The 27,929-nt window shown below is 43.7% G+C and overlaps 2 protein-coding genes across 3 annotated transcripts; both read right to left on the bottom strand.

The window, feature by feature from the left end:
- Positions 1 to 183: 183 nt before the first annotated feature.
- On the bottom strand, positions 184 to 11,319 carry ctdspl2a (CTD (carboxy-terminal domain, RNA polymerase II, polypeptide A) small phosphatase like 2a). 2 transcript variants are annotated; one of them, XM_042109966.1, is made up of 13 exons: positions 11,122 to 11,319; positions 9,180 to 9,400; positions 8,812 to 8,941; positions 8,296 to 8,442; positions 7,538 to 7,783; positions 6,718 to 6,808; positions 6,529 to 6,640; positions 5,223 to 5,309; positions 4,630 to 4,692; positions 4,352 to 4,431; positions 4,129 to 4,255; positions 3,915 to 4,010; positions 184 to 2,279 (listed from the first exon to the last, which is right to left on the bottom strand). In XM_042109966.1, exons 2-13 carry the CDS (start codon positions 9,375 to 9,377, stop codon positions 2,214 to 2,216), a joined length of 1,443 nt encoding a protein of 480 aa, XP_041965900.1. In that variant the 5' UTR covers positions 9,378 to 9,400; positions 11,122 to 11,319; the 3' UTR covers positions 184 to 2,213. The 2 variants fall into 2 exon arrangements, with proteins under 2 accessions (XP_041965900.1, XP_041965899.1); XM_042109965.1 differs by lacking the exon at positions 11,122 to 11,319 and adding an exon at positions 10,905 to 11,075.
- Positions 11,320 to 12,451: 1,132 nt separating this feature from the next.
- Positions 12,452 to 25,422, bottom strand: LOC121723829 (sulfide:quinone oxidoreductase, mitochondrial-like). The gene is made up of 10 exons (XM_042109969.1): positions 24,920 to 25,422; positions 24,153 to 24,364; positions 23,702 to 23,872; positions 23,382 to 23,435; positions 22,652 to 22,846; positions 22,260 to 22,469; positions 21,871 to 22,054; positions 19,793 to 19,860; positions 19,341 to 19,519; positions 12,452 to 13,364 (listed from the first exon to the last, which is right to left on the bottom strand). Exons 2-10 carry the CDS (start codon positions 24,360 to 24,362, stop codon positions 13,307 to 13,309), a joined length of 1,329 nt encoding a protein of 442 aa, XP_041965903.1. The 5' UTR covers positions 24,363 to 24,364; positions 24,920 to 25,422; the 3' UTR covers positions 12,452 to 13,306.
- Between the last annotated feature and the right edge of the window lie 2,507 nt (positions 25,423 to 27,929).

Raw genomic sequence — 27,929 nt, 5'->3', positions numbered from 1 at the left:
CTAGACAGAAGAGCTAGTCTTTTGGTTCCCCATCCTGTTCCCAGACAGGAGAGCTAGTCTCTCGGTTCTCCATCCTGTTCAGGAGAGCTCACCACCCCCCCCCCTCGAGAACCACCCCTCTCCTCTCCCAGTGCTGATCCTCGGCTGATCCATCTGGGAAATAACTTGAGACTCTCACAGCTGTGGAAGAGAAGGGGGTGTTCATGTTGGAATCATGAAAAATCAAATCACCACGGATACAGGCCACCCACGGGCTACATTCAAGTTGAATGACATTTAGAGGAATTAAAAAAAAAAAAAAAACACAAAAAAAAAAAAAACACAGAGTAAGAACAGTCAAGGCCATGTGAGTATGAAGAATAAAAACAGCACACGATCACCCCTTCCTAGGACGAGTATAAAAAAATAAAGATCATAAAAACTGACCATAACACTGAATAAAAATGGTACGGCCGTTCAGGTCTACCTCACGCATACACCAAAGCACTTTTTTTCTGTTTTTTTAAAGTCTGACTGCATCCCCTCACTTGCGGCTCTGAATCTGGGAGCTACGGCCCATCTCTGCCAGGTTGTGTGTGTGTGTGTGTGTGAAACAGAGGAAGTGAGAGCAAGAACAGAAGCATCCTCCTTAGACGCACAACCCAGCTGCCTTTATCTCACCACCTCTTAAGATGCTAGAGGGACTCGCCATCCTCAACTGCTCTGTCAGCTCAAATGGAACCCAACCAGCAACAGCGATGCTTGGGAGGGGATGCTTAGCCCGCCTTCCCTCACCCCCCTGCACCCACACTGCCAATCATGAGGCTGAGGAGAGTTTGACAACAAAGAGCTAAGAGAGGAACTAAGAGGCAGACGCAAGAGAAGACAGCAGGGATTGGTTGACTATATCTACGAGTGTGTCACTAATACTTGCACTGGTGTGAGTGGAGAAGACAAAGAGCTGAAAGCCGGTTGCTCCGCAGAGGATGGCTATCTAAAAAGCTCTCTCCCTGTGTGTGTGTGTGTGTGTGTGTGTGTGTGTGTCTGAGATGTTGTGCGCAGGTAGAGAAGTTGCACTCACTGAACGCCTGGCAAAGGGTACGCGTGGACGACGTGCATGGATGTAAGTGGGCACTAACGTAGCGCCTGGCAGAGGGTGTAAGTGGGCTCTAACTGAACGCCTGGCAGAGGGTGTGTGTGCCCTGATGTTGTGCTGGCGCCACGGCTGGTGCCCAATTTGCTAAGATGCCGAGCACACACAGCTTTCCTATTTACAGGTCAAAGCGTCACTCCACCACCCCCTCTCAGAAAGGATAGTAAAACAGCTTTAACATAATGACATATGTAATTAAAGATCAGCAAAGCTCAACATCTCTGAAGCAATGAAAAAGTCTGTATTCTTGTTGAAGGGGCAGATATTAAGCAAATCACCATGGCCTAGTCACTGAAGCACAATAAAATCATGATTTTTCTTACGTTTCTGACAATCAGTTTTACTTGTAGGTTGTGTAGGCCTATGTTTTTTTTTTGTTTTTTTTTAAAAGACAGACTAAACATTTTTAAAACTTGAAAGCAAATGAACAGTTCTGAATTACATCTATAAACAACCAACAGTAAAAACCTATGGAGTCAACGTGAAGTATGAACTTATCAGCATTTTTTTTTTGTTTCACCTTGGAGGAATGCATGATGGCGCAGTGGGCAGAGGAGGTTTGCAAAACTGGACAGGAGAAAATATATACATGTCATATATACATGTCACTGAATCTGGAGAACTGGGTGTTTCCTATATTTATATTTGACTGGCCGTGCCTGCAGAAGAGAATCTGTGGCTGTGGAGAACCTAGAACTTAGAGTCCAAGCACCAAAACGGAGTGAAAAAACGCCCTGAACATTCCATTCCTGTCCAATCAGGCAAGGACTTCCTTTCCCAGAAGCCCAAGTGTTCCAGGCGCTATTCCGAGTCAACCAATGGGCTCTCGCTCCTCTTGTCCCACTCGTATAAAAGGTGTGTACATGTATAGACAATGCTGTAAAACAGGAGTCTCTTCCTCACTGAAAAAGTTTGACCGTATGGCATAGCTGCTGCGCTCACAGACCCCTCAGGGTTTGATCGTTGGACTCTTCCGCCTCGCGCTCCTCCTGAGGCCTCGCCTCCAGCTTGTGGGGGGGGGGGGGGGAGGGGTTGTTGGGGTGGGGTGGGTCCAGAGAGGTCCGCGGAGGTGCGGCCCGGCTCAGTCACGAGGCAGCAGGTCGTGCAGACGGAACCGCTCCCGGATGTGAGGTCGGACGTCCTCATTCTGCCACACAGACACATGGAGTATGGGTTACACCAAAGCAGACAGATGAGGAGTATGGTTACCCCAAAACAGATGAGGAGTATGGTTACCCCAAAACAGATGTAGGGTATGGGTTACCCCAAAACAGATGAGGAGTATGGTTACCCCAAAACAGATGAGGAGTATGGTTACCCCAAAACAGATGAGGAGTATGGTTACCCCAAAACAAACGTGGCAATGTCACCTTTAACCTTGCTGTAGTGTGCACCACTATTTGCCGCCTGAGGTACAAGAATATGCTAGTACCATGCCCTGTATGCCATGCTATATATCAGACCTGTCAAAGTCAAGGCCCCCGCGAATTAATCATCTACGGCCCCAGGGATGATATTTGATTAGTATTAGAACCGGCCCGCAGGCCACAGCCGCCGGCTGCTGTTTTGCACGCACCAATACTCCATTCCCCACAAACTCACATTTTTGCAATTAGTAGGAAATACTTGTTTGGTGTCTTCAAACATAGAGGCATAGAATTAAGTCGTGGTATGAGCGTTTATTCAATGCATGCGTGTGCACGTTGGTAGCAAAGCTAAGCTTCAACCTATTGGAAGGCTATTTAATTATGAAACGACATTTAATAGAACAACGTGGATTTATGCAACTTCCATAAAAAACAGAGCACAGACTATATAAAACACTGTTTGGCATTAAGTATTAAAAAAGCTATTAATTAGTCTTAGTTAAAGATCTCCAGATCAGTGATTTACGCATGATCTGATCCGCCATTTACCATTCACAAAAGCTGGTACGTGTTTCCTGAATCCTTACATTCAGGCATTCAAATGTAATTAAATAGCATATAAATATTCTATCAGTGTATGATGCTTGCATGAGGGAAACATCCCAAAACAATGGCACCCATATAACTGCTGTTGTTTTAAGAACTCTCTCTCATGCAAGCATCATGCAACAATGCAAAAACAATGTCAAAAACAAAAACAAAATCAGTACTCTGATGTGCATGTTTTCACAAACTTTTGTGAACAATCTTAGCACTTTAAACATTGATTGTTTTGAAGTGCATGTATAGCAATATAGTATAAAAATAATAATAATTATTGTGTTATCATTATGACAATTTGGTGGGGGGTGGGAGGAGGGGGTGGGTTCATGTAGGTGGGCCCTATGACCCCAAAGTATGCCTTGACTGGGCCTCAGGTCAAAGAAGTTTGAGAAAGGCTGATGTAGACGACAAAGCAGCAAGGAGGCGTCGTATGATCATTTAAACAAGTTTTATGACCAGGTCGGTGAGGATGGGAAAAATCATACATTTCTGTGCAAACTTTGCCCACACTTCAGTCACAGTCATTATTCATTTAATCATTAAATAAAATACAGTACACGTCTTGGTTCAATAAGTCACGTGCAGTCATTTTAATATGTTTTAATAAACATTGAACCAGTCCGGCCCTCGGCTTGTAGCAAATTTGTTTTTTTGGCCCTCTAATGTATTTGACTTTGACATCCCTGCTATATATGAATATGCTAGTATCAGTGCAAATATTCTGTGCTTGGTGAACAGAAACCATACTAACCTACTCTAGCAGCATCTAACAGACACACACACACACACAGACAGACACATACACGTCCTACCATTTCAACAAGCTTCTCCAGAAATGGGACCAGCTTCAGAAGCTCGTTATCGTTCCGATCCATGAACCAGCTCTCGATGGGAATACCGTTGGACAGCTGTATACACACACACACACTTCCAGTCAGATTGGCAAGGTTCAGATACATATTTCCAGTCAGGTTAGCACGCCTGATAGGTGAGGATGCGGAACTCGAATCTTTTAGCACGACTCACCTGGTAGGCGAAGGCTTGTGGCGAGTTGTCTATGATGATCGTCTTGGACAGGTCCCTCCCCAGAATATTGAGGTCCTTGATGTAGTTTCCCTGGACACACACACAGTGCTCCCGGAATAACCTGTGCCTGCAGCAGTCACAAACGAAAGGGAACGTCTGTCATTAACCACCTCTAACAGCCAAACACAGACACTCACACACCAGCATCAGCGCTTCCACACACCTGACCAGCTGTTTCTTAGGGTCCAGGATATTTAGCAACTTGTCAGCATACACCTTCTTAGAAGCAGTGAAGAGGATGATCTGAGGAAATCATAACACAATGTTACTGCCGAGTAGAACAGTGTCGCAGTAATGAATCACGCAATGCTAGCGTTAACATAAGCCATTTACTGCTGAGTAGAATAGTGCCCCAGTAATGAATCACGCAATGCTAGTGTTAGCATTAGGCATTTACAGCCAAGTAGAATAGTGCCCCAGTGGTAGCCAAATAACTCTTACCTCATAAATCTGAGACATGCGCTCCAGAAATTCTCTGAAGAAAGGCCTTAACCTTACATACACCTGGAAAGGACATGGCATTTCAGATGAGTCATGACAACATCCATAGATAGAGTCTCCCATATCTACACCCCTCAAATCAATCAGACCCAGAGATAGGTGGGAAACACCACACATCATTTTATAGTAATATTCCACAGCCTGTAGTGAGGACCGTCAGTGTGTTTAACCTGAGTGAAGAGCAGTCGGTGTGTTTTAACAGTTGTCAGTGTGTTCTAACCTGAGCAGCGAAGAGGCCGGTATTTAACCGGAGCAGTGTGAGTCGTGAGTGTGTTTAACCGGAGCAATGAGCATCGTGAGAATGTTAACCTGAGCAGTGCGAGTTGTGAGTGTGTTAACCTGAGCAGTGCGAGTTGTGAGTGTGTTAACCTGAGCAGTGCGAGTTGTGAGTGTGTTAACCTGAGCAGTGCGAGTTGTGAGTGTGTTAACCTGAGCAGTGCGAGTTGAGAGTGTGTTAACCTGAGCAGTGCGAGTTGAGAGTGTGTTAAAACTGAGCAGTGAGTCGTGACAGAGTGTTAACCTGAGTAGCTCACCTGGTAGATGACGTCCTGGAAGAGCACAGGGAAGGTGAGGGCGGCGTCCTCCAGCTCATTTAGACTGCAGTGGACCAGGGTCTCGTCCTGCAGGAACACAAACGCCAGCCAGGTCACACACATGGACACTCTTCACAACGCAACACAGACCAGCATCTACAGACACAACGCAAGACACACCAGCATCTACAGACACAACGCAGCACACACCAGCATCTACAGAGACAACGCAGCACACACCAGCATCTACAGAGACAACGCAGCACACACCAGCATCTACAGAGACAACGCAGCACACACCAGCATCTACAGACACAACGCAGCACACACCAGCATCTACAGACACAACGCAGCACACACCAGCATCTACAGACACAACGCAACACACACCAGCATCTAGAGACAATGCAGGCTCCATACATGTATGTGCACATACATGTGCGTGCACATACATGTGCGTGAAGTAATTACTAAATGTGTGTGTGAAGTGATTAGTAAGTGCACGTGTGTGTGTGTGTGTGTGTGTGTGTGTGTGTGTGTGAAGTGATTACTAAATGTGTGTGTGTGGTGATGACAGCAGACGCGTAGCGTTCAAGAATATTTTACTTTTTTAGAGCGGGAGATGAGTAAATGGGCATTGAATAAACAAAGTTGGGCTACGCAAACAAGCAGTAAAGCGAATAACCAGATATACACCAGTTCTGCGTGGAATTATTTGTATTCATGTATTTTGACAAGTACATTTTAATTTCCTTGATATTCCATGACTTTGCCCCAAAAATAATTTTAAAAAAAATTGACTTTCCATGTCTGGAATAGAGTTCCAAAATTCCATTATATTCCAGAAATTCCATGACCTGTGAGAACCCTGAATTACTAAATGTGTGTGTGTGTGTGTAGTAATTACTAAATGTGCGTGTGTGTGTGTATATAGTAATTACTAAATGTGCGTGTGTGTGTGTATAAAGTGATTACTAAATGTGTGTGTGTAAAGTAATTACTAAATGTGTGTGTGTAAAGTAATTACTAAATGTGTGTGTGTGTGTGTGTGTAAAGTGATTACTAAATGTGTGCGTGTGTGTAAAGTGATTACTAAATGTGTGTGTGTGTGTGTGTGTGTGTGTGTGTGTGTGTGTGTGTGTGTGATATTAAATGTGTGTGTATTGTGTATGTCAATAAGTCGAAGATTAGGGAGAACTCAGACGTCCTGTTGTGAGAGTGTGTGAGCAGTAGTGACTACAAATGTGATTGGTTTTCAGTGTTGTGTGATGTTGCTGTGAGAACTTTGTGGCACACATCTCCTCACCAGGTCGAGGACGAGGGAGAACTCTGGCGTGCTGCGGGTCTTGAGAGGAAGAGCCGGCTTACGGGTCAGCTGTTCCTCAGTCAGCGGAGGCACGTGCTTGATGAAGAAATACCTGGACACAGTAAATGAGTGTGAAAGTGTGTATGGTGTGGTGTGTGTGTGTACGCCTGCAAGTTAGTGTGTACTCACGGGTCGAACACCTCCCAGTCTTCTTCATATGACCCCTCAGGAGGGGGAGAGGGAGGGGCTGTAGGGTAGCTGCTGTCTGTCGACCCCACTGCTGCACGCGCGCACACACACACACACAAATATTTAGAAGAATTCTCACAGCAACATGACACATCAAGCAACTTCTACAACTTCTACATCACATAACACTGAAAACCAACCACATGTGCTGTCAATTCTGGTTCCATTGCAGCACTTAAGAACTGTGCTTAGAACTTGCTTCCCATGATTTTACGCAAGTAACAATGTTAGGGGTTGAAAGCTTTGGGGTTTCGCAGCATGTTAACCACCCAAAACAATCTACAAGGACACTTTTTATATGTATAAGTTAAGGCATTTATTATTCTGCAGTCATTTTTAGATCATTAAACATTTAATATATTAAAGCAGAAATCCGGCAAGTTTTCACATAGATCTCCGTTTCTTGAGGTCACCGAATTCTGTAGGGACAAAGAGAAAAAAAAAAAACTCTGGGGACATGTACATGGGAGCTCACAGACATGCTCCCAGAGTGTAGCACTGTAGCTGCCTGTCTGCGTTAGCTGCTGGCTGTAGCAACTCGAGTTAGGTTAAACCGATTGTTTCCTTTTTTTCGTACCGACAGTACTCGGTTACCTTGAAAAATGGAGATCTACGTGAAAAATCCCTGGATTTCTCCTTTAAACATTACTTGCTTTGCATCAAAATTGCACTATTTCGCTACATGACCTGCATTAAAGCGATTGGTACCACACTGGTAATTGCACTACATGGACAGGCGCTGTGTTGCACGTGAGCCTACCTGTGAGAGGGGGCATGTCCGCCTCGGTGACGATCTCACCCTCCTCCACGATGGAGTCGGGGGCAGGCAGGCCGGGAGAGGGCACCTGGGCGGTGGGGTAGAGGGTCACGCCTCGGTTCTCGCTGGCCGCTGTGGAGGTGGAGGTGGGTGTGCTGCTGGGGGTCTCCTCTGGGGGCTCCATCTCCAGGTGCTTCACAATCTCCTCCGCTTCCATCGCCTGCCCGGGGGAGTCCGACCCAGCAGAGGCTGCAGGACACACACACACAGTATAAGTATATATAAGTATATATACTTTTTTGATCCCGTGAGGGAAATTTGGTCTCTGCATTTAACCCAATCGTGAATTAGTGAAACACAAACAGCACACAGTGAACACACAGTGAGGTGAAGCACACACTAATCCCGGCGCAGTGAGCTGCCTGCTACAATGGCGGCGCTCAGGGAGCAGTGAGGGGTTAGGTGCCTTGCTCAAACCGGCAACCCTCCGGTTACAAGTCCAGAGTGCTAACCAGTGGGCCACGACTGCCCTAAACTTACCCAGAACTGAGCGAAGAGAAGAGCAGAACATTTGTTCAACTCAATGGATTGGCGCAAATAGAAAGCAACACATCATATTAATCTTCTATGGTGCAAACACACACATACTAATACACCGACACATGCAAACACAAACACCTACACATACAGATACAGACAGACAGACACACACATTATTTCTTGTGTTTGCGCTGCAGAGACGACCGAGCCTCCAGTCTCACCATTCTTGTTGGCCGGAGAGAAAAAGTTGAAGACGGGTGAGAAGATGGTTCCGAGGAGCGTGGTGCGTGGCGGGCTGGTGGGGACATCCGCCTGGACCGTCAGCTTTCCGTTCGGCTTCACCGGCTTCCCATCGCGGCTCACCGTTTCTGCAAGAGGAGACAGGCGCACAGCAGTACAGCATCGTCAGTTAGCCCAGCGCCACGGATCAAGGAAAACGGATCACGCTGGCATGCTGATCACAAACACAATCACTGGCCTGAGGCCTGGGGATTCCTGCACTAACTGAACTGATCCCCATATGATGGTTTTGCATCAACATGTGCCCAGTTGGCAAGGACTAGATGAGTTCATTTGGAAAAGCCATTTGTTCCATGTTTTGCTTGTCTGGTCATTTTTCCTCAAATTTTGGACAATAATGTCTAAATGGAATATGTGTGTTGCCTTGAGAAGAGACGTGTTTGTTGCCTTGAGAAACCAGCTGACGTGGATTGTGGGGGGCAGCTCCGACGACTCACCTCCATTGGCCGGGTTTTTCCGGCGTGTTCGTGGGTCGGCTTTGGTGCCTGTGGTTGGAGTTGAGGTGATCAGGTTGCCGTCCACATCACTATCCATACGGCTCCTTTTGGCAGGGGTACACTGATCCACCTGAGAGAGGGAAGTGCAAAATTAAAATGGAAATCAAAAGCAAAAAAAGCTCACTTGCGCCAATGATATTAGCTTAGTGCTTGTAGCACAATGACCATTATTGTTGAACCTAAACTAAACAAGTAAGCCGTTTTAAGAGACCAGACAGACCCCTGACTGATGTCACGTCCAACCAGACATGGCCCCACACAGAGGCCGTCCAGTCAGAACAGAATCACGGCGTGGTCCTGTGGCGTACCTTGACGGCATTTCCTCTGATGAATCTTTTGATGGTGGAGAAAAGGCCGGTCTCATTCTTCTGCATCCTGGCTACTGCGGTGGCAGGGGCGACGGAGTGGTCGACCTCGGAGTGTTTTCTCTTGGCCTGGGCGCTGCGCTTGGATGGGGGTGGGGGTGGGCCGGGCTGCTGAGACGCCTTGCGCACTCTCAGCCTCATCGTCCCAGTCGTCACATGAAAGACTGGCAGTGGAGCACATGTGCACAAACAAAACCCCACGCACACACCTTACTGTTAATATGTTGCCAATCAGAGTATAAATATACAGCAAGTTGTTGCACTGTTGGACTTACTCATTTGCACCATCACCATGACCACTATCACCATTGCACTACCACCATGACACTCATTTACACAGAGCACCTTACCATACCTTACTATGCACAAAGAATCACAGACTCAGTCCCTGCCTCAGTCATTGCAAGCGCCTCTGATTGATTAATCACCACTATGTGGATACTGTTTTTAGAATTGATTTAGATTAATGTTAGTTAGTATAATTTGTATTTTAGTATATTCTTTATCTTCTGTCCTTATTGCTTAGTTGTGTTTTTATATTATATACTTTAATTACTCTTTCTGCTGTTAAAGAATGTGTTTGTGTTGTCTGTATGCTGCTGAGACCTTGAATTTCCCCTGGGGATCAATAAAGTATCTATCTATCTATCTATCTATCTATGTCAATTGTTTTTAACAAGCAATTACCTTAACACAATTAGATTGCATTATATATAATATCATGTGTGTTCAGAAAAATGTTATATTGCTACAGATGGTATTACCATAACAGTTTCCATTTACCATTTTAACTCATGATCAAAACGGAGATAAACTCCAATGAACTGGTGAAAATGTTTACTCGTTTCCCGCTTATTTTCTCCTACCCGTTTCGGTTCTTATAAGACTGCACTCTAAATGACTTATTGCATTCTTGGTCAACTCAGAACAACCCATGTAATCATAATTAAACGAGTACTCATAGATTAACGTTATGGATGGAGTATAGAAAACAACACGGTGAGAGAGTTCGGTAACATAGTACTCTGTTAGTAGACAACCTTAAAAGTGGGCGGGGTGAGGCATGGAACTTGGAAGCGGTGACCGTCTAAACTCTAGCCCCAGGCAGGAGAAAGTAAATCCGGCCTGTTGATATACAGACGTTCTTACACGATGTGTGGACAAATGTAGAACATGTTCAGTAAATCGGCAAAAGCCGGCATTGTCACTTACTAAGCCATATGAAGATTTGACAGTCAGGCTAACGTACACGAACTGGTTACTTACTAGTCGAGCTAGCTTTAACGTAATCCAGTAATGTCAGTTAGCTACCTTTGCTACACTGCTAACGTTACCACTAAAAATCCAATTTAAATTAATTCGCAAATCATGTTAGCTAGCCTTAACGACTGTGGCAGTGAAGTCACTCGGCTGAATTTTCCACTTACTCCTATAACGTAGAAATGTGGTTGCTTCTTGGACACGTCTGATTTAGGATTAATTAGCTATGTAGCTTAAACTAGCCACAATATTGACATGCTAATATTGGTTAGCATTAGCGCATTGGAATCGCGCATAGGCGGAGCTGAGAAATGGTCGCCACGAACGATTTTCTCAACTTACGACACAACCAACATCTTACTATGAGAGAACATCTTGACCAGTTTCTCAATCATTTAGGCAACTTACAAGTTTTCCACGCATCACTCGGTAGAAAAGATGAAAACATACTAGGACACAGCTGCTAGCTACCTAGCCAACTACATGTTCTCGTAGGACATACCTATGCTAGTGTACGCGAGATTGTACACAGCGACCGTGGCGTAGGGTTACGGCCATATGGTTACGGCTATTTATTTTGCAACATGATAGCATTGTAGCTTGCTACATTTTGAAACATACTTACGTCCCAGCGCTTACATGCCCGGAATGGGGTTAACTAGCTGAAGTCGTTGTGCTTGAAGCCACAACGTAGCGACCCTCCTCTGCTCGTTCGTCAGCCTGCTTTTCTCCGTTGTGAATTTCGAGTCAAACCGACAGCTACACGACAGCTACTTGGGACGCCATTTCCCGCCTCCTCTCCAAGATTCCTGAAAAGAACCCGGATGGTTGAACCATCTGCGCAAGCGCATTTTTGTGTGAAATAACAATGTTTACTTTAGTGTTCATTTACGTTCAGTAGACCCACGCAAGGAGCATGACTGGCCCACAAACCTATGCCACAAACACGATTCCTAGTCCTGCATACCATCAAATGTACTTTATCCAATGTATGCGGTATTTCTAGTACAATTTAAATCTTATTATTACGACTGATATGAACAGTTAACCAATGGAACAGAGACCAACTGGTGTTGGGTAAAAGAATGCATAACACACTGAAGTCACCACTGAATCTTCATTTACATAGGCTACATATTATGTTATAAAAAGTACAATTAAAATGACACGTGAATAACGGCCGTCACTGAAAGCGAAGGCAAGACAGAACATCATACGCTTGATCCAACAGGTAGTGTTTTTATTATTTAAAAGTTAATATAGAAAATGCCCCTCTTGCAAGACCAAATTAATGTGTTGGAATAATCAGATGCTTACATGAAGGCATTACCAGTAGTTTCACTTTTACACGAAAAGAGAACCCCTTTGCTAAGCAGACAGGGTGACACATTACAGGCTCTTTATCATATTAATGGAATAGGCTATTTTTGAACACCCAACACATGGACAACTTCCTATGTATTTGAATATATTGTTACATAAATCCCAACCTATTTTATACAGTCTGTGATCCCAATGCACAGGAGGCAGTAGCCTTGGTTGACTGCCATGACAGCTTGGACTGCTTCAGGACAGAGAGGACAATCTTAGTGACTCTATAGTAGGCCACTTACTGCTGAACTAACATGTCCTTGTTACACTGTACCTTGATTGTTTCCCTTTTTGTAAGTCGCTTTGGATACAAGCGTCAGCTAAATGACTAAATGTAAATTACTCTTTCATTGGTAACATAATGACCCTTCAGCTCAGAGCAGAGTTTCCCAGCTTTATTAGTGTTGTACAGGATACTGGGTGGACTTGCCAGTCCTATTGTTTGACAGAGGGGAAGTACTAAGAAGGATGGGGTTTCGAACAGGAGAGAGATATGATGCTCATGAAGGGTCTGTAGAGGGCTGTTGGCCTGACCTTCCATCCAATGTCTGAATGTTGGAAAGTATTGGAGACCAGACCTTAACCTATAGAATAGATTTTTATTCTTCAAACAGCAAATTCCAAAACCATTCATTCAGAGTCGAACACTTCAAATCTCCCAGTGGGATTACAGGGCAAGGCCTCTGGAGGCTAATTTGAGGGTCAATTGAAGCAGTTTTCTTTCTTCTTTTTTATTTATAAAAAATCAGTGTAAGTGTTTTTGTAAGTGATTTTCTTTTTCAAAAAACAATCTGTGTTAATGTTGGGAGTTGATTTCTCTCAAACTTGAACAGCATTTTTTCTGACCTCTGAAATATGACTGATCAAAGACAAGCAGCTAAAAGCAGCTTCAAAAACTGGCCATCAGTCTAATGTTAAATAAGCATTGCATTGCATATTACATGATCAGTGGTTCTTCCCAGTGCCACAGGATGCAGTTAACATTAAACATGTTCATTTAGAGTTGATGCGAATGGGGGTGTGGGGGGGGAATTGGTCCTGAAAACCTCCAAATCAAAAGAAGGTGAGGAAAGGTGGGTGGCGAGGCGGATTTCAGTGATTGTCCTTTAGTGTGATTTCGCATGAGTGGGCTCTGGGAAGGGGAGTGGGCTTTTTTCTTCTTATCTTGCACATCTGGCATGTCATAACATTATTAACAGTATTGCAACAAGCACTAAAACATGATATAATGCAGGGGTATAAATTCTCTTTGAACTGGTAACAAAATAATATGTATCCAGCTATGTACTCAATGGCTAAAGTGAATGCACTTGAATTGGAGACCTTTGGGTCCAGTGCCAGAGGGTGAAGACTTCAAGATATGAAGACATTCAGAGGGTAAAGACATCCAGGGAGTGAAGACATCCAGAGGGTGAAGACATCCTTGTGGTCTCTGGACTCTATTTCATCCCCAAGTGCATGATGGTGCGATATGGGCCCGGTCCTCCCCACAGACCCCTGAGAAGCAAACAACAGATTCTACATCAGCTGATGGAGCCTTCATGACGGGGGTTTCGGGAGCCTTCATTTTACGGGGGCAGCCGTGGCCTACTGGTTAGCGCTTCGGACTTGTAACCGGAGGGTTGCCGGTTCCAAGAGGCAGAAAGCACCATAGAACAGCATAGAGCAATGCAAAAGAGCAAAAGAATAAAATGAGTTTTTGTGCTGAAAACTGCACCAATTCGAAATCACGATGGTTAGAGAATGTTAAATATGTTCAATATCCCTAAAGGAATGCATGTCTTCGCCAAAAATGACAAAATACGATGTTATATTAATAATCCAAATGAACGTCAAACTTTGAAATATAGTCTGAAATGAGATGTTATTATCATTGAGACAACAGGGGTATACAAAAAAATCCGATTGTAGCTTACAGCAGCCGACTATTTAGTACGCCTGTTTGAGTCGTGATTCACTCGGATCTTTCACCCGTATCTTTAAATTAACCCATGAGTCGCGAGTCTCTAGTATCATTAACTCGGATCAGTTGAGTCCTACTACAATTCAATCTAAAACGATAAACACACAAACCTCTTGCAATATTAGCTAGCCTACTAGCCATCATAGCTGCCAAAAATGTAACAATTTTGTAAGTAGGATAACCACAACTCCACAAATCAACTCAAGCGACTGAGTGAGCAGGCAGTCTGAGATAACTGGTTAACTTCCCGCAGAGCCGGGTTAGTCGGATCAGCCGGCCGGTTAGGCTACATTGAGTACGAGTCGGCTACGGCTACGTTGTCATGAGTGGCTGTAGACGAGCGAGTAGCTCCTCCTCAAAGTGAAAAGCAATTCCACAACAAAAGCCATTCTTCACCTCTTAAATAACATTCAATGTTATGCATGTAGCCTAGGCATACTTTAGATTTGGTGTATAGATGTAGCATATTAAAATGCAATTAGGTCGCGCAGACAGTCCGAAACATTGCACGCTCTTAATGGAGCTGCTTTGTATACCCGGGTTAGTCGGATCGCTGGGCCGGGCGGTTACGTTATGAGTGCGAGTTAGACGAATCAGCCAGCTACGTTGTCATGAGTGGATCAGTAGACGAGCGAGTAACTCCTCGTCAAGGTGAAAAGCAAATCCACAACAAAAGCCATTCTTTCACTTCTGAAATAACATACAATGTTCTACACGTAGGCATAGCCTAGGCCTACTTTTAAATGCAATTAGGTCGCGAAGACAGTCCGAAACATTGCAAGCTCTGTATGGAGCTGCTCAGGCTAGCCGGGTCAGTTGGATCAGCAGGGCGGGCCGGTTACGTTGTTATGAGTGCGAGTCAGCCGAATCAGCCGGCTACGTTGTCATGAGTGGATCTGTAGACGAGCGAGTAACTCCTCGTCAAGGTGAAAAGCAAATCCACAACAAAAGCCATTCTTTCACTTCTGAAATAGCATACAATGTTCTACACGTAGGCATAGCCTACTTTAAAATGCAATTAGGTCGCGAAGACAGTCCGAAACATTGCAAGCTCTGTATGGAGCTGCTCAGGCTAGCCGGGTCAGTTGGATCAGCAGGGCGGGCCGGTTACGTTGTTATGAGTGCGAGTCAGCCGAATCAGCCGGCTACGTTGTCATGAGTGGATCTTTAGAGGAGCGAGTAACTTCTCGTCAAGGTTAAAAGAAAATCCACAACAAAAGCCATGCGTTCACTTCTGAAATAACATATTCTGCACGCATAGCCTACTTTAAAATGCAATTAGGTCGCGAAGACAGTCTGAAACATTGCAAGCTCTGTATGGAGAGTAGGCTAGCCAGTCGGATCAGCCAAGCGGGCCGGTTACGTTGTTGTTATGAGTGCGAGTCAGCCGAATCAGCTGGCTACGTTGTCATGAGTGGATCTTTAGAGGAACGAGTAACTCCTCGTCAAGGTTAAAAGAAAATCCACAACAAAAGCCATGCTTTCACTTCTGAAATAACATATATTCTGCACGCATAGCCTACTTTAAAATGCAATTAGGTCGCGAAGACAGTTGCAATGTCCGAAACATTGCAAGCTCTGTATGGAGTTGCTTGAGTAGGCTAGCCTACCTGGGTCATTTGGATCAGCCGCGGGCGGACCGGTTACATTATGTTGTTATGAGTGCGAGTCAGTCGAATCAGCCGGCTACATTGTCATTAGTGGATCTGTAGACGAGCAAGTAACCTAGTTTCTACTCGTGTCAAGGTGATAATAATAATAGGCCTAATGAGAATAGTAGTAGTAGTAGTAGTAGTAATAATAATAATAATAATAATAATAATAACAATAATAATAATTTAGTCACTGCAGGGCATTTCTACGTTCCTGTTTCTATGTCTACATTGAAAGTCAATTGCTTAGGCTAGGTTAAGACAATAAATAAACAGTCTGGCTCAAACTGCTTTCTTTCCTGTGAGTGGGTGGAGATTTTGATGCTATTATATTATATTATATTATATTATATATGATATTATATTAGGCTACCTAACATGATATATATATATATATATATATATATATATATATATATATATATATATATATATATATATATATAGCTATGATTAATAGGCTAATAATATTAGTTGCCTAGTAGGCCTATTAGCTGCCTATAATACCTATTAGAATAGATTCCTAGTAGCCTACTATTAGTATATAGTAGTGGTAATAAACATTGTAGCAGAGTAGCATTAGACCTAGGCAAATTTTCTATTGTTAACAAAACAACAACAAATAATTAATTATTATAATATAGGCTACCCTCCCTGTCAATAAGATCAAAGTTTCTGAACATGAGCACCAAAAAGATGAACAATGTGTGGATGCACTTTGACCAGGAGACCAAAACTCTTAGGCTAAATGCAAGTACTGCAAAAACCTGGTTTCAAATCATGGAGGATCCACATCCAACATGAGAAGGCACTTAACGAAATGAAGCACCCCACTGCACTGCTTGAACGTAGGACTGAATTTCTTCTTCTGCAATACTGACTCAAGTGACTCAAGTGACTCGTTCAACCCGGATCAGTTTAGTGAGTTACTCAGAATAACCCGGATCCTTAAAAGGAATCGAGTTTGACAGGCCTACTATTTAGGTTTAGTTTATAACGTTGTGGATGGCCACCAAGCGACTTCTGCCTAAAGGCTGCGCGCGCATCTAGTTTTGTTGGTAAACGGGAAACCCGTTTATAGGTCTAATTGAGTGCCTGTCACTTTAAGACGTTCGTTCCCTTGCATCACTAACGCAGTTAAAAGGCTGCTAATGTATGGATGCAATTCATAACGTAGTTAGTTCAAATAACAGTTTGTACTTCTCCTTGGGCCAAGCACTTTTGAGTCATAGAAAACACTTTTTCTATTTACATCGGGATTTTGCAAACATTCAGTGTCAGAGTCAATAAAATGAGCCCTGAGTAACGAAATTGACAAGCAGCTGTAAGTAAGCATGCTAAACTCAACATCCAAACAGTATTCTAACGTTAGCTTTGAGATACTGCTTGATTGAAATTAACTAAGTTTAGTTTCCTAACTGAACTATGTTGTGATAAGACCTTAGCAGAATTAACTTGACTGCAGCAGTTTTGAACAAATTTGCACAGCATGATGCTAAGCGGATTTAATAGCAATTTAGCCAGCCGTGTTCTATGCAATGCTTCTATGTCGCAACAACAATCGTGAATATTTTGTGTTAAATGCACATGCAGAGGAGGGGCAGCGAGCTCGTTACGAGTGAGAGCGGGCGGGGCAGGGAAAGGCTGCGTGCATAAAAAGTGTAGCTCAATGAAAGGATTTTATCTTATCTTTAATTTAAATAGTACAACATAGAACATCAATGTGTGACGGCCGGTTTTGATTTCGTGCCGCCCCACCACAGATTAGTCAACGTATGGGAAACACTGAAGGTGTAAAATTCAAAATATTTGGCAGCGTTTTGGGTCTGACAAATCGACGCGCATATTTTGCGTCGACGTAATCGATTACGTCGACGCGTTGTCCCAGCAGAGAGGGTTAAAGCGGAGCTAGTAATCAAGGATCTTAGGTCCCAACCCTAGCTCTTGAGCAAGTCACCTAACCCCTCACTGCTCCCCGAGCGCCACTGTTGTTGCAGGCAGCTCACTGCGCAGGGATTAGTGTGTGCTTCACCTCACTGTGTGTTGAGTATTCACGGATTGGGACAAATGCAGAGACCAAATTTCCCTCACGGGATCAAAAAAGTATATATACTTATATATACTTATACATGAGTAAGTAAACAACAGATTCTACATCAGCCGATGGAGCCTTCATGAGGAGAGGCATGGATGTGTAGTGGTTAAGGAGCTGAGCTAGCATGCAGTAGCGTAGTGGCAGAGCCCGTCTACGGAGAGCCTGGCCACTCCGTATTAAGTCCCATTGTACCGAATTTTGGTTGCAGTTCCACCAGATTTCCACTGGGGGCGATCGCCATGAGTGCAGAATGAATGGGAGTCAATGGAGCTAGACGGCTAAATTTGTCTCTTTCACCTGATTGTCGTTGACAAATCTCAGATTTGTAGTTTGTATAACTTCAACATGGGTTATAGGTCAAAAGTTGAATGAACGAGTACTTATGTCCTTTTGTTTTCTTACAGGTTGGGTCATTGTTGCCCATAACACGCTAGCATTGTGCTAATGAGTGACGTCATTGACACGTTTGAAAGGCTTTTTAGAACAATTAAGTGACTTTAAAAAATATAATACTCAACCAAGTGTATTTTCTTTGCCTCCCCTTTCAAATACAATATTCAAATGACTTGAAAAAAATTATATCCCGAGAAAAGTGGATTTTGAGGGGTACAGCTCCATAGACCTCCATGCATTCTGCACTCTTGGACGAGCGCCCTCATGTGGAACCACAGAAGGAACTGCAACCAGTTCAGAAACCGGAAGTTTTCCGAGTGAAGCAGTTCTCCCCTTATTAGACATTCTCTGGTAGTGGTTAAGGAGCTGGGCTAGCATGCAGTAGCGTAGTGGTTAAGGAGCTGGGCTAGCATGCAGTAGCCAGAAAAAGTTATGGGTGCCACCGTTGTGCCCTTGAGCAAGGCACTGTACCCTGAGTTGCTCCGGGGAGACTGGGCCTTGTAATAATTGAAATATGTAAGTCACTTTGGATAAAAGAGTGATTCAAATGAATGAATAAAAAAGAGATTCTACATCAGCTGATGTAGAAATTCAGCATCAGCTGGTGGAGCCTCCATGAGGAAGGACAAAACAGATTCTACGTCTCACTTTTGTTGTCCCATTTTTCTCTCCGGAGCTCCCCCTACAGATTTGGGGTGCATACTTCACAACAGTCTCTGGTCTTTTCGCTGGCTCTGCCATGATAAAAACATCTATCGGTATGGCTAACCGGTGTTTGAGGGACTTCCTGATTCAGACACTGCTGGGACGCTAGTGCAGATCTTGCAAGGCTTGTTTTCCGCTACGAGACGGTAGGAGGAGTCGGGAAAGCCACCATTCTCACCACAACAGTTCATTTAACTATCACAATGATTTCTCACCACAACAGGACATTTAACCATCACTATGATTTCTCACCACAAGGGGTCATTTAACCATCACTATTACTTCTAAACTGTTTTATTAACTTGAAAATGTTGCATTGGGAGCCTTTAAGCTAATGTACATGGTATAATAACCATAGGCTTTTATACCACAGTACACCACAGTACCGGGATATCATGGACCTTTATACCACAGTACACCACAGACCATGTATATCGTTGCAACCCCAATCACATAAGGGTAGTATTGTACAATACAAGAATGTAATGCCACAATAATTGTCTATTAAGGTTACCTGGCTACCAGCTGGTTACACCTGCATTGAGTTTAAGGTACCAATTAACAGTTTTGCGGTTCCTTTAACGTGTTTCATACGAGGTCACCATGAAGATGTTTGTCCTCCAGCCCCGTGTTGCTGCTGTGAAGGCCGTGGTCGGTGTACTCACTTGAGCAGGCCGTGCCAGTAGAGGTGGGGCATGAGGTCAGCCTTCATGTAGTACATGGTCCTCCTCTCCTTGCTCTGGTCCAGGGGGAAGGTCTCCAGAGGCTGGCCATTGTAGTCAAACTCAGCCAGGATGACCGTGTTGTAGCTGGTCACCAGAGGACAGGAGGTGTAGCCATCGTACTACCACCAGAGCAGGGAGATAGAGGTTACATTTTCTGACATAATATGTCAGTGGAGTGAAACTGAGGTGCAGTAACCAAGAACATACACAATACCTAATGTTTCAAAAAGGCAAACAAAAGAATATTCCTCTGATTCCACTTCATGGTTAAAAATCATACTGCAATTTTAAAAACCTATTTCTTAAAGACAGAGGTTTACTGCCCCCTTGTGGTATTGATTGGAACTGTAGGCAAAAGTAAAATTTGATAATTATAATGAAATTCATCTAACCTTTTTATCAGGCTTATTCTTCTTCATTATTCTGGTGATTGTCCGGTCGAGTACGCTGGACTGTGCAGCTGTAAAACAGGTCAAACACCTATAGAGTCTGAAAGCAGATCTCACAGCCTCTTCCCAGCTCACATCACTGGCAGTACTGCTACACAGTAAGCGCTTTCAGACATACGTGTAACGGCTCCTACACACAGTTGCGTTCCGTCAACGCATGCCAGTGGGTGTTCCCGACGGTAGCTATGCAAATGACTTGAAGTATAACCGTAATTTGATTGGTTGGTGCTGTCAGTCGATTGGCTTGATTGGCCGGTGCCGTCTGTCGGTGCAGCAACAGCTGAACTTCTCAACGCGAGCGGCGGGAGAAACGCGACGCAACGGACCCACAATTCAGTTCGGCAACGGATGACGTGAGCCCATGTAAAGTGAATGGGATGCGTCTCCAGCAACGCAACGCACGCAGCTGTGTGTAGGAGCCGTAAGACCAGGGGTTCTGCGGATGTTAAACGGTGGGGCCGTAAATCTGAACGACATAACCGGTCATATGGAAGTCCGAATTTAGCCGGTTGTTCTACTACTCCCCCCCTAGTATTTCCTCCGGACATTATGTAAATGTGCTGTGTCTGAACGAAGTGTAGAACATGCGGTTAAAATTCACACCTAGTGAGAGGGCGTGTCGGTGACGTTTCTTTCGTGCGTGCATGTGGTTAAATCTGACTAAAATGCAAATGCCAGTGTTATGATGGAGTGGCATAGTGCTGTCCAGAAAATCTCCGACCTGGAAAGATGCAGACATCATGGAACTACTGTCCATGAGGGCAGACAGCATTGTGATAGAACACATGAAGGGAACGCCAAGAGCCACGTTGATGTAGCCTACAACTGCATCGCAAGGCCGCTGGAATTCAAAAGATCAAATCATCATAAGCAGAAGGCGCTGAAAAGGCAGAAGCCTACAGCGACGTCGTTGACGACAATAACAGGAGTATTTAATAAATTGTTAGCCAACACGGTCGGTTTTCTGTTTATTGATAGCCTTCTCATGACCTCACTGCTGAGCTCGCTGATATTTGTTGAGCATAAATATGCCTAGAGAAAATGAAAACGAAGAAAACCCAACTTTGTTCCAAGCTCAGATAATAAACATAAAAATGTGTTTATTCGAAGCACACATACAAATACTGCAGGTCAATTTCAAGTGCGCACTTACGTGACTACTTCAAGTATTAGCCTACACACAATAGATTTTTCTTTAGCCTACATAATGCATACACTTAAACAAACAGCAGCTGTGACAGCGCCTCTTGTGAACTCTACAAGTCCCCACCCCTCACTCGACAACCACACAGAGATTCTGTAATGTGCGTGTATGTCGTTCACACATAGGTCCGTATAAGGTCAGTATAAGGTCCGCAGGTTAGTATCATATCTGAATCATCCGAAGGGTAGGACCTCCGTTTGACAAACCTCCGCATATACTCTGGAGGTTATATCTGAAAGTGCTAGTGACTAAAGGGGAGACACACAGCACTGCGTGGAAAATGTCACAATGTAGGTCTCGTCTCAAAACCAGTACAATTTCTTTAGATTCTTTAGATTTTATTCAGTCCCACTGGTCGAACATCCCTTTCTCCATTCTCACACATAATGCTGCCAATAAGAGCACCCTTTGGGAGACGCATGGAGATTACGCCACTCAGAAAAGGGATTATTAAGATTCTAATTAGACACTTCTTAGTCCTCTCTCATTACCCCCCTCATCTTTAAAGTTTAAAATAACTCATTCTAATAAATCATTAATCATAATAATAATAAACTAATTATAAATAATAATGCATCATAGTATCTTACGTCACCCTCTGTAAAGCCAATTGAATAAACTCATTTTGGAGAGAGTTGATTCTTTTACATGTTTGTGTGATTCTACATTGTAACTGAAGATGATATTATTTATGCCAAGGATCACTACAACTAAACTGTGTTGTACCAAGCCTGCATTCCATCTTGCTAGAGGAAGTACTAATGAGACTAGAACTGTTCTGCTGGCATGTGGCCGGGGCCCGGCTTACTTTACTCACCCACAGCGGCTGCTGTTTTTGCAGTGGGCAGGCTGGTGCAGTCTCCGATGCCAAACACGTTGGGGTAGACGTTGTGCTGAAGTGTCTCCTTGTTGAGGTTGAGCCATCCGGCCTCGTTGGCCAACGGAGATCCCTTCAAGACATCAGGGGGGCCCATTGGGGGGGTCACATGCAGCATCTCATACTGGGGACACAACCAGGAGCACACAGCCATTACAGCCAGAGGTCACTAAAGGCAGAGGTCACTAAAGCCAGAGGTCATTACAGCCAGCGGTCACTATAGGCAGAGGTCATTACAGCCAATTCAAGGCAAATTCCTGTTGCATTATATTTTGCTGTTGTAATATTGTTCACAAACGCCTTAAAAATAGACAAACTTAAGTAATTACCTCAAACACTTTAGTCTCTCCAGGTTTGTCCAGGTTCTCAAACACAGCTTCCTGCTTGTCTGCCCTGACTTCGATGAGGTTCTGTCGGAGATTTATATTCAGGTCTCGAGACTTGACAATCTCCCACAGAGAGTCTGCGTATTTCTTGATCCCAAACAAAACGGGTAGAGACGTGTTGTATATGATGTTTGCATTTGACCGCTTCCCAGTCTAAAAGAGAGAAAATTCTCAACATGTCACTCAATCCAGTTACTCCTGAAACATGCCATCAAGATCCCTCTTCTTCAGGTCCTTTCTTCCTCTGCCAAAATGATTCAAATGTACACTTTGTGCAATAATGAACATATAGCTGTCTGATTGACACACTGTGGTACAATAGTAGTTGTCCCAACCTTTCTCAGGAATGCATCAGACAGGTACATGATTTTCTGTGGAGCTCCAGCGCACTTCACTGGTGTGTTAGGGAAGGTGAAGATAGCGTTTCCCTCCTTGAAGTCTTGCAGGGCTTTCCAGGTCTTCTGCACAGTCTTTACTGAGTAGTTGGAACCAATCTTGGGGTGTTCAAACCCCTCTGGAAGACCTTTAATCTACGGCAGGGGTATCAAACTCATATTAGGCAGTGGGCCGGATTTGCTGGAATGAGACCTCATGGGGGCCGTCATTGTCGTGGTCATTTTCATTTCTATGCATTTGTATTAGTGTTGTTTGATGATATACTCCTTTACTAAACCCACTCATGAGCAAACAAGTACAAGTTACTCGTCATATCCTGCTCTTTCTCTCTTGAAACACCCTACTTCCATGTCAGTTTTTTGGCCTCTTCCTTCCTGAGGATGGTTTTCAGTGCTAGGTTTAATCAGTTTATCACAGCGTATGATGTTTGGACTATACACAACTGAGTGTGCATACACAATATGAAATGCCAGTATTACAACATATTAACATGCAAGAAATGCAAGTATTACAACATATTACACAGGTGTATTCACTGTGGATTTGTTGGGATTCACTTTGTGTCTGTCTTCACTGTAAACATTAACAATATGTAAATCACACAGCCATTTCTCTGAGATGTGTGTGTAGCGAGTGTCGGGTGCCTCCTGTGTTGTTTAGGAGCATTACCTTCTCATAGTGGAGCTGGAGGCCGAGGGCCACAATGAGATACTCATAGGAAATCTGTAACGGTTAAGAAACAGCCGTCAGCATAGACATCTTTACATTCACATTACAGACATTACATACATAACAGTGGTGGGGTGGGGGGTTATTTCAGTACCAAATAATATTTAAAACAATATGATGCATTTAATAGGGTTTTGATTTACTAGCTGGAAAGCATGGTTGTCCAAAACACACAGATACCACAGAGTAAAAAGCTATCAGGCACCAAACTAAGCCTTGACCTGAAGGCAAAATAATGTTTTCAGCTGTAACCCACCTACCTCTTTCCCACAGTCTGTGCGAACAGAGTTGTTGTCTGGGTTAACCTCCATCACTCTGGATTTGACCCACTTCACCCCAGAGGGGATGACGCTAGACGTTGGCCGACCAGACGACTCCACGCTCTTAGCTCCAGCACCCACCAGTGTCCATATGGGCTGGTAGTAATGCATCTACAAACATTCAATTTTCAGTTAATTGTGTAATGACAGCCAGCGGAAAGCACAGTGAGTAAACATTACGCCATGACAGTTGGCACCAGCACCATTGCTGGCATGCGCGCGCTTCCGATATCCGAATAGCTGCAAGCTCCTGTCTGGTCTGGTCTCCCTTGTCTGTACACTTGGCAAGTTATAATGGCCTTCATTCTTCTATTTTCCAACAAGACACAGACAAAACGCAAATCGTCCATCTATACTTAGTAAGGATAGATAAGGGTTTACCCCCGATTACCTCACTTGGCTCCACTATGGCAACATTCTCGGCTCCAACTTTCCGCTTCATGCGGGCGCCCATTGTGATGCCTCCACTCCCTCCCCCGAGCACCAGAACCTTCACATGCTCCTTGGACTCTGTTCGGTGGGTGGTGTGGAAGCACTGGTAGCTCATCCTCTGGCAACTCCGCCTCCAGGGCATTTGTGCGCGCAGAGCAGACGCTGTCATGACTGGGAAACGGGGAACAACTAGGTGCATTAACTCTGCGCCTCTATGAGAAGAATACTAATATCATACTACCTCAGACTTAAGACTTAACAGACATAACCTCAGACTTCATGCAGTAGCCTGGGAGACAAATGTAATCAAGCATTTTCATCGTATTTGAATGTTAAGTCAATTACGAACTTGACAGAACTCACTGACAGAACTGTCCGACTTTTTAGGTCTTGTTGACAGCTTTTCTGTAGCCTCCCCTAATGTGTCATGTTGACTTAGCATGATCACAACATTAAATTACTCTTATTGCTTGAGTTGGAGTCAAAACCATATTACAACCACGCTCTGGCACGGTCATCTTAACGGTGAAGATTAAACACCAAACAGTCAGTGACTCATCTCACAACGTCTGCTGATGTGTAAAGTGCGTAGCCAGACGTTATCTAAAAAGTCTTAAGTTACCCACTGCACGGCGACATCAACATGCTATGGCGATAACAAGTTGCTGTTTAGCCTAATAATAAACAGCAACTTGTTAAGCATGTTTAACAGAATAGCCTACCTACCTCCCACGTTGCCTTCTGCCGATTGAACGTAGAGCCAGAGAGAGTCTACTAAACGTAAATGGGCTCTGGTAGAGCCATCTAGCTTACTCCTTACGACACTTCTGTGGAGTAATATCCGGTTTGGCAGGCAGGCAGGCACGCAGGGAGGCTATCAACAGGACAGTAGGCTAGTTTTTGCTGTTGAGTTGAACAGAGTTCATCAACAATGTGCCGCAGTTTACTGCTACCGCAGCCAGGGGTAGAATGAATTAAACGGAGACCATCAACAACAATTAGCACATAAATGAGAAGGTTAGAGGCCCTATAATAAAATGTAATAGAATGTAAGCCTGTAAATATTTTTTGCCAAGCAAAACATCAGGAAACCAAATAATGACCCCAACAACAGGGGCTCCTACATCAATGCTCCACCACCTAGTTATAGCCTCATCAATGAACTAAAAACCCTACAGTATAGCCTAAAAGGCACAATAAACATGATAATTTCAAATTCATTAGCCAGTTTGAAATACACAGCACATTGTCTCATGAGGAAGCTTCTCCAACACACATATTGCACACTGCCCTCTCCCCACATACACAGCACACTATCCCATCTCCCCTGTCATCCCCCCCAACACACACACCAAGACCCCTGGCAGTTGGGTTAGCCCCTTGGGCCGTGGATCTGCCCAAGGTTTCTTTCTTGGTAAGGGAGTTTTTCCTTGCCTCTGTTGCTCTTGGGTGCTCCTTGTTGGTGCCCCCCCCCCCAATCCCAATCCTCCCTTATGTAGCCCTTGCCACTTAATCTACTAAACCCCTCTTCTACTGCACTTTTTACCCCCCCCCCCCCCCCAATAAATGCACAAATAGGCTGACACCAGACATAATTTCACTGCATTTCTTACTTCCAGTAACTATATGCATGTGACAATAAACTTACTTGTATCCTGGTATCCTTGAAATATATTCTCATTGTCCTGCTGCATTTGGGGTAGCCTGCACTGAATCAACCTCTTGGCAACACAGAGCAGACCATAATACTCTTCATTATAACACAGAGCAGACCCGATATACAAATACTTTACATTTATCTTGGCATAACACAGAGCAGACCAACAAATTCTCTTCATTATAACACAGAGCAGACCTACTAAATTCAGCAAAAAAAATTATTTTTTCTGAAACAGCAAACAAACCTACAGCAGACTCTGGATTCATTGGGAATATCAATGGCAATTGTTGTCTTTGTCATGAGATTTGTCAAACATGGCCATAGGAAGAGACATAAGAAACATGCAAAAGTGAAATGGGAAACATGCAGAATGAGAGACACTCCCAAACACATGGGAAATAAAAGAGAGCTTAAGGGCTTATGTTATTTAAGAAATATATACAGTGAGAAAAACTAGATAAATAGAAAAATATGACCGCCGCTCAGTCCTGTACATCCGTTCCGCAAAAATAAATCACACTAATCAATTTGTCTCCATCTTTTACTCCATCCCCCACTCTTGAAACTTTTGTGTATGCTTGTTTGGCATGCCTGTGTGTGTGTGTGCAACTGCACAGAAAGTAGCCTACTGGCACTGCAAAGGTGAATAGATTGTAGAATAGCCAAAAAAGTTGTAGCATTGTTATAAAAACCTTTAAAATCTCTAAACAATCACAAGTAGGGCAGTTCATCACAGTTGATGAAATTGATGAAAGGTCACTTACACCTACCTGTAGGCTACATTGTATTTGGGGAAAGCAGAAGGTATCAGCATAATGTTTATTATTTATTTATTTATTAATTAATAAACAAAAACATCTCTGTCAGTTCCATGCAGTTTTCAACAGCTATCAAAAAGGAAGGTCATTTTTGGATGGATGGATTTTTTGTGAATGTTTCTTCTTCTACATAAGATTTTAGTCATCTTTAGTTCATGTGATACTTTATTGTCGATGCACAAATTAAGTACCAGTAGTCTGAAACGAAATGCAGTTTTACATCTAACCAGTGGTGCAAATAACTGACATGTCCTAATGGGCCTTCATGAAACGCGTCACTAGACTCATACACATTTTAACGGGCCAAGTTGAAGAGCTGTTGTCCGTTATTGTTCGTGCAAATATAGGCTGATTTATGTTCCCTTGCATTGTGTAACTGAGGTCCATGGCTAGTCTGGCTTTCACCAGACCAAGCTCAATCTTTTAAGAAATCAAAAAATAAATCGCCGGCAGATCAGGCTGGGTTCACCCAGCCTAGTCCATGGTAGGCGCCCGATATTGTTTAATTTTCCGATTGAGATATTCACGCTCTGGCTATTCTAAATGCAAAAATGCATCAGGGAGTTATGACAAAACCGTGACTGTTAACAAACTAGATCCTAATAGAAAGCTGTTAGCTTTCCTAAGCTACAGGTATAAGGTAGCCTATTTACAACATAAATTGTCAATAGGCTATGCTGGCGACACAAATAAAATCTCCTTTGGAAACCAATGGCTTACGCCTTACAGTATCAGTGGACTTAAGCTGCCACATCGTGGCGAAAAGTGAAGCTCCGTGAATCACGGAAAGTGTGAATGAAGTAGCCACTTCTAAATGGCACCCACTGCACAGTAGCTGAAGGTCTGTGGCTAAAGCAGCCAGAATGAAAGCCATAATGAAGGTGTCATTGTTTGGATACTTCACACACACATGCTTTTTTAATCTCACAGACTACAACTACTAAGCTGGAATCAAAGCACATCGATTACCCTCACACCCTGCACGCACTTAAAACAAATAAACAGGCGTCTCAGTCTCATGCATGTATAACCATAGGCAAAACTTTATCGGACCGGTGTAACGTTGGTAAATCATCAATTGCACAGAATGATTTTTTGTAGCACGTGCAACAAATAATATTACCATTATGTGTACAGCCCTGCCTTGGATACATCTCTCAAAGTGCGCTCTAAAATATTTGGTTTAGATGTAGATCATCACGGGTGCGTTAATTTTGAAAATAGAGTATTGAAGTAGCCTAGTGGGTGTTTGGGAATG

This window comes from Alosa sapidissima, chromosome 11 (genome assembly GCF_018492685.1).
Source record: "Alosa sapidissima isolate fAloSap1 chromosome 11, fAloSap1.pri, whole genome shotgun sequence".
In the NCBI taxonomy this organism is placed as follows: domain Eukaryota; kingdom Metazoa; phylum Chordata; class Actinopteri; order Clupeiformes; family Clupeidae; genus Alosa; species Alosa sapidissima.
The sequence above is the reverse complement of the archived record's forward strand: the minus strand, read 5'-3'. Positions and strand labels throughout refer to the sequence as shown.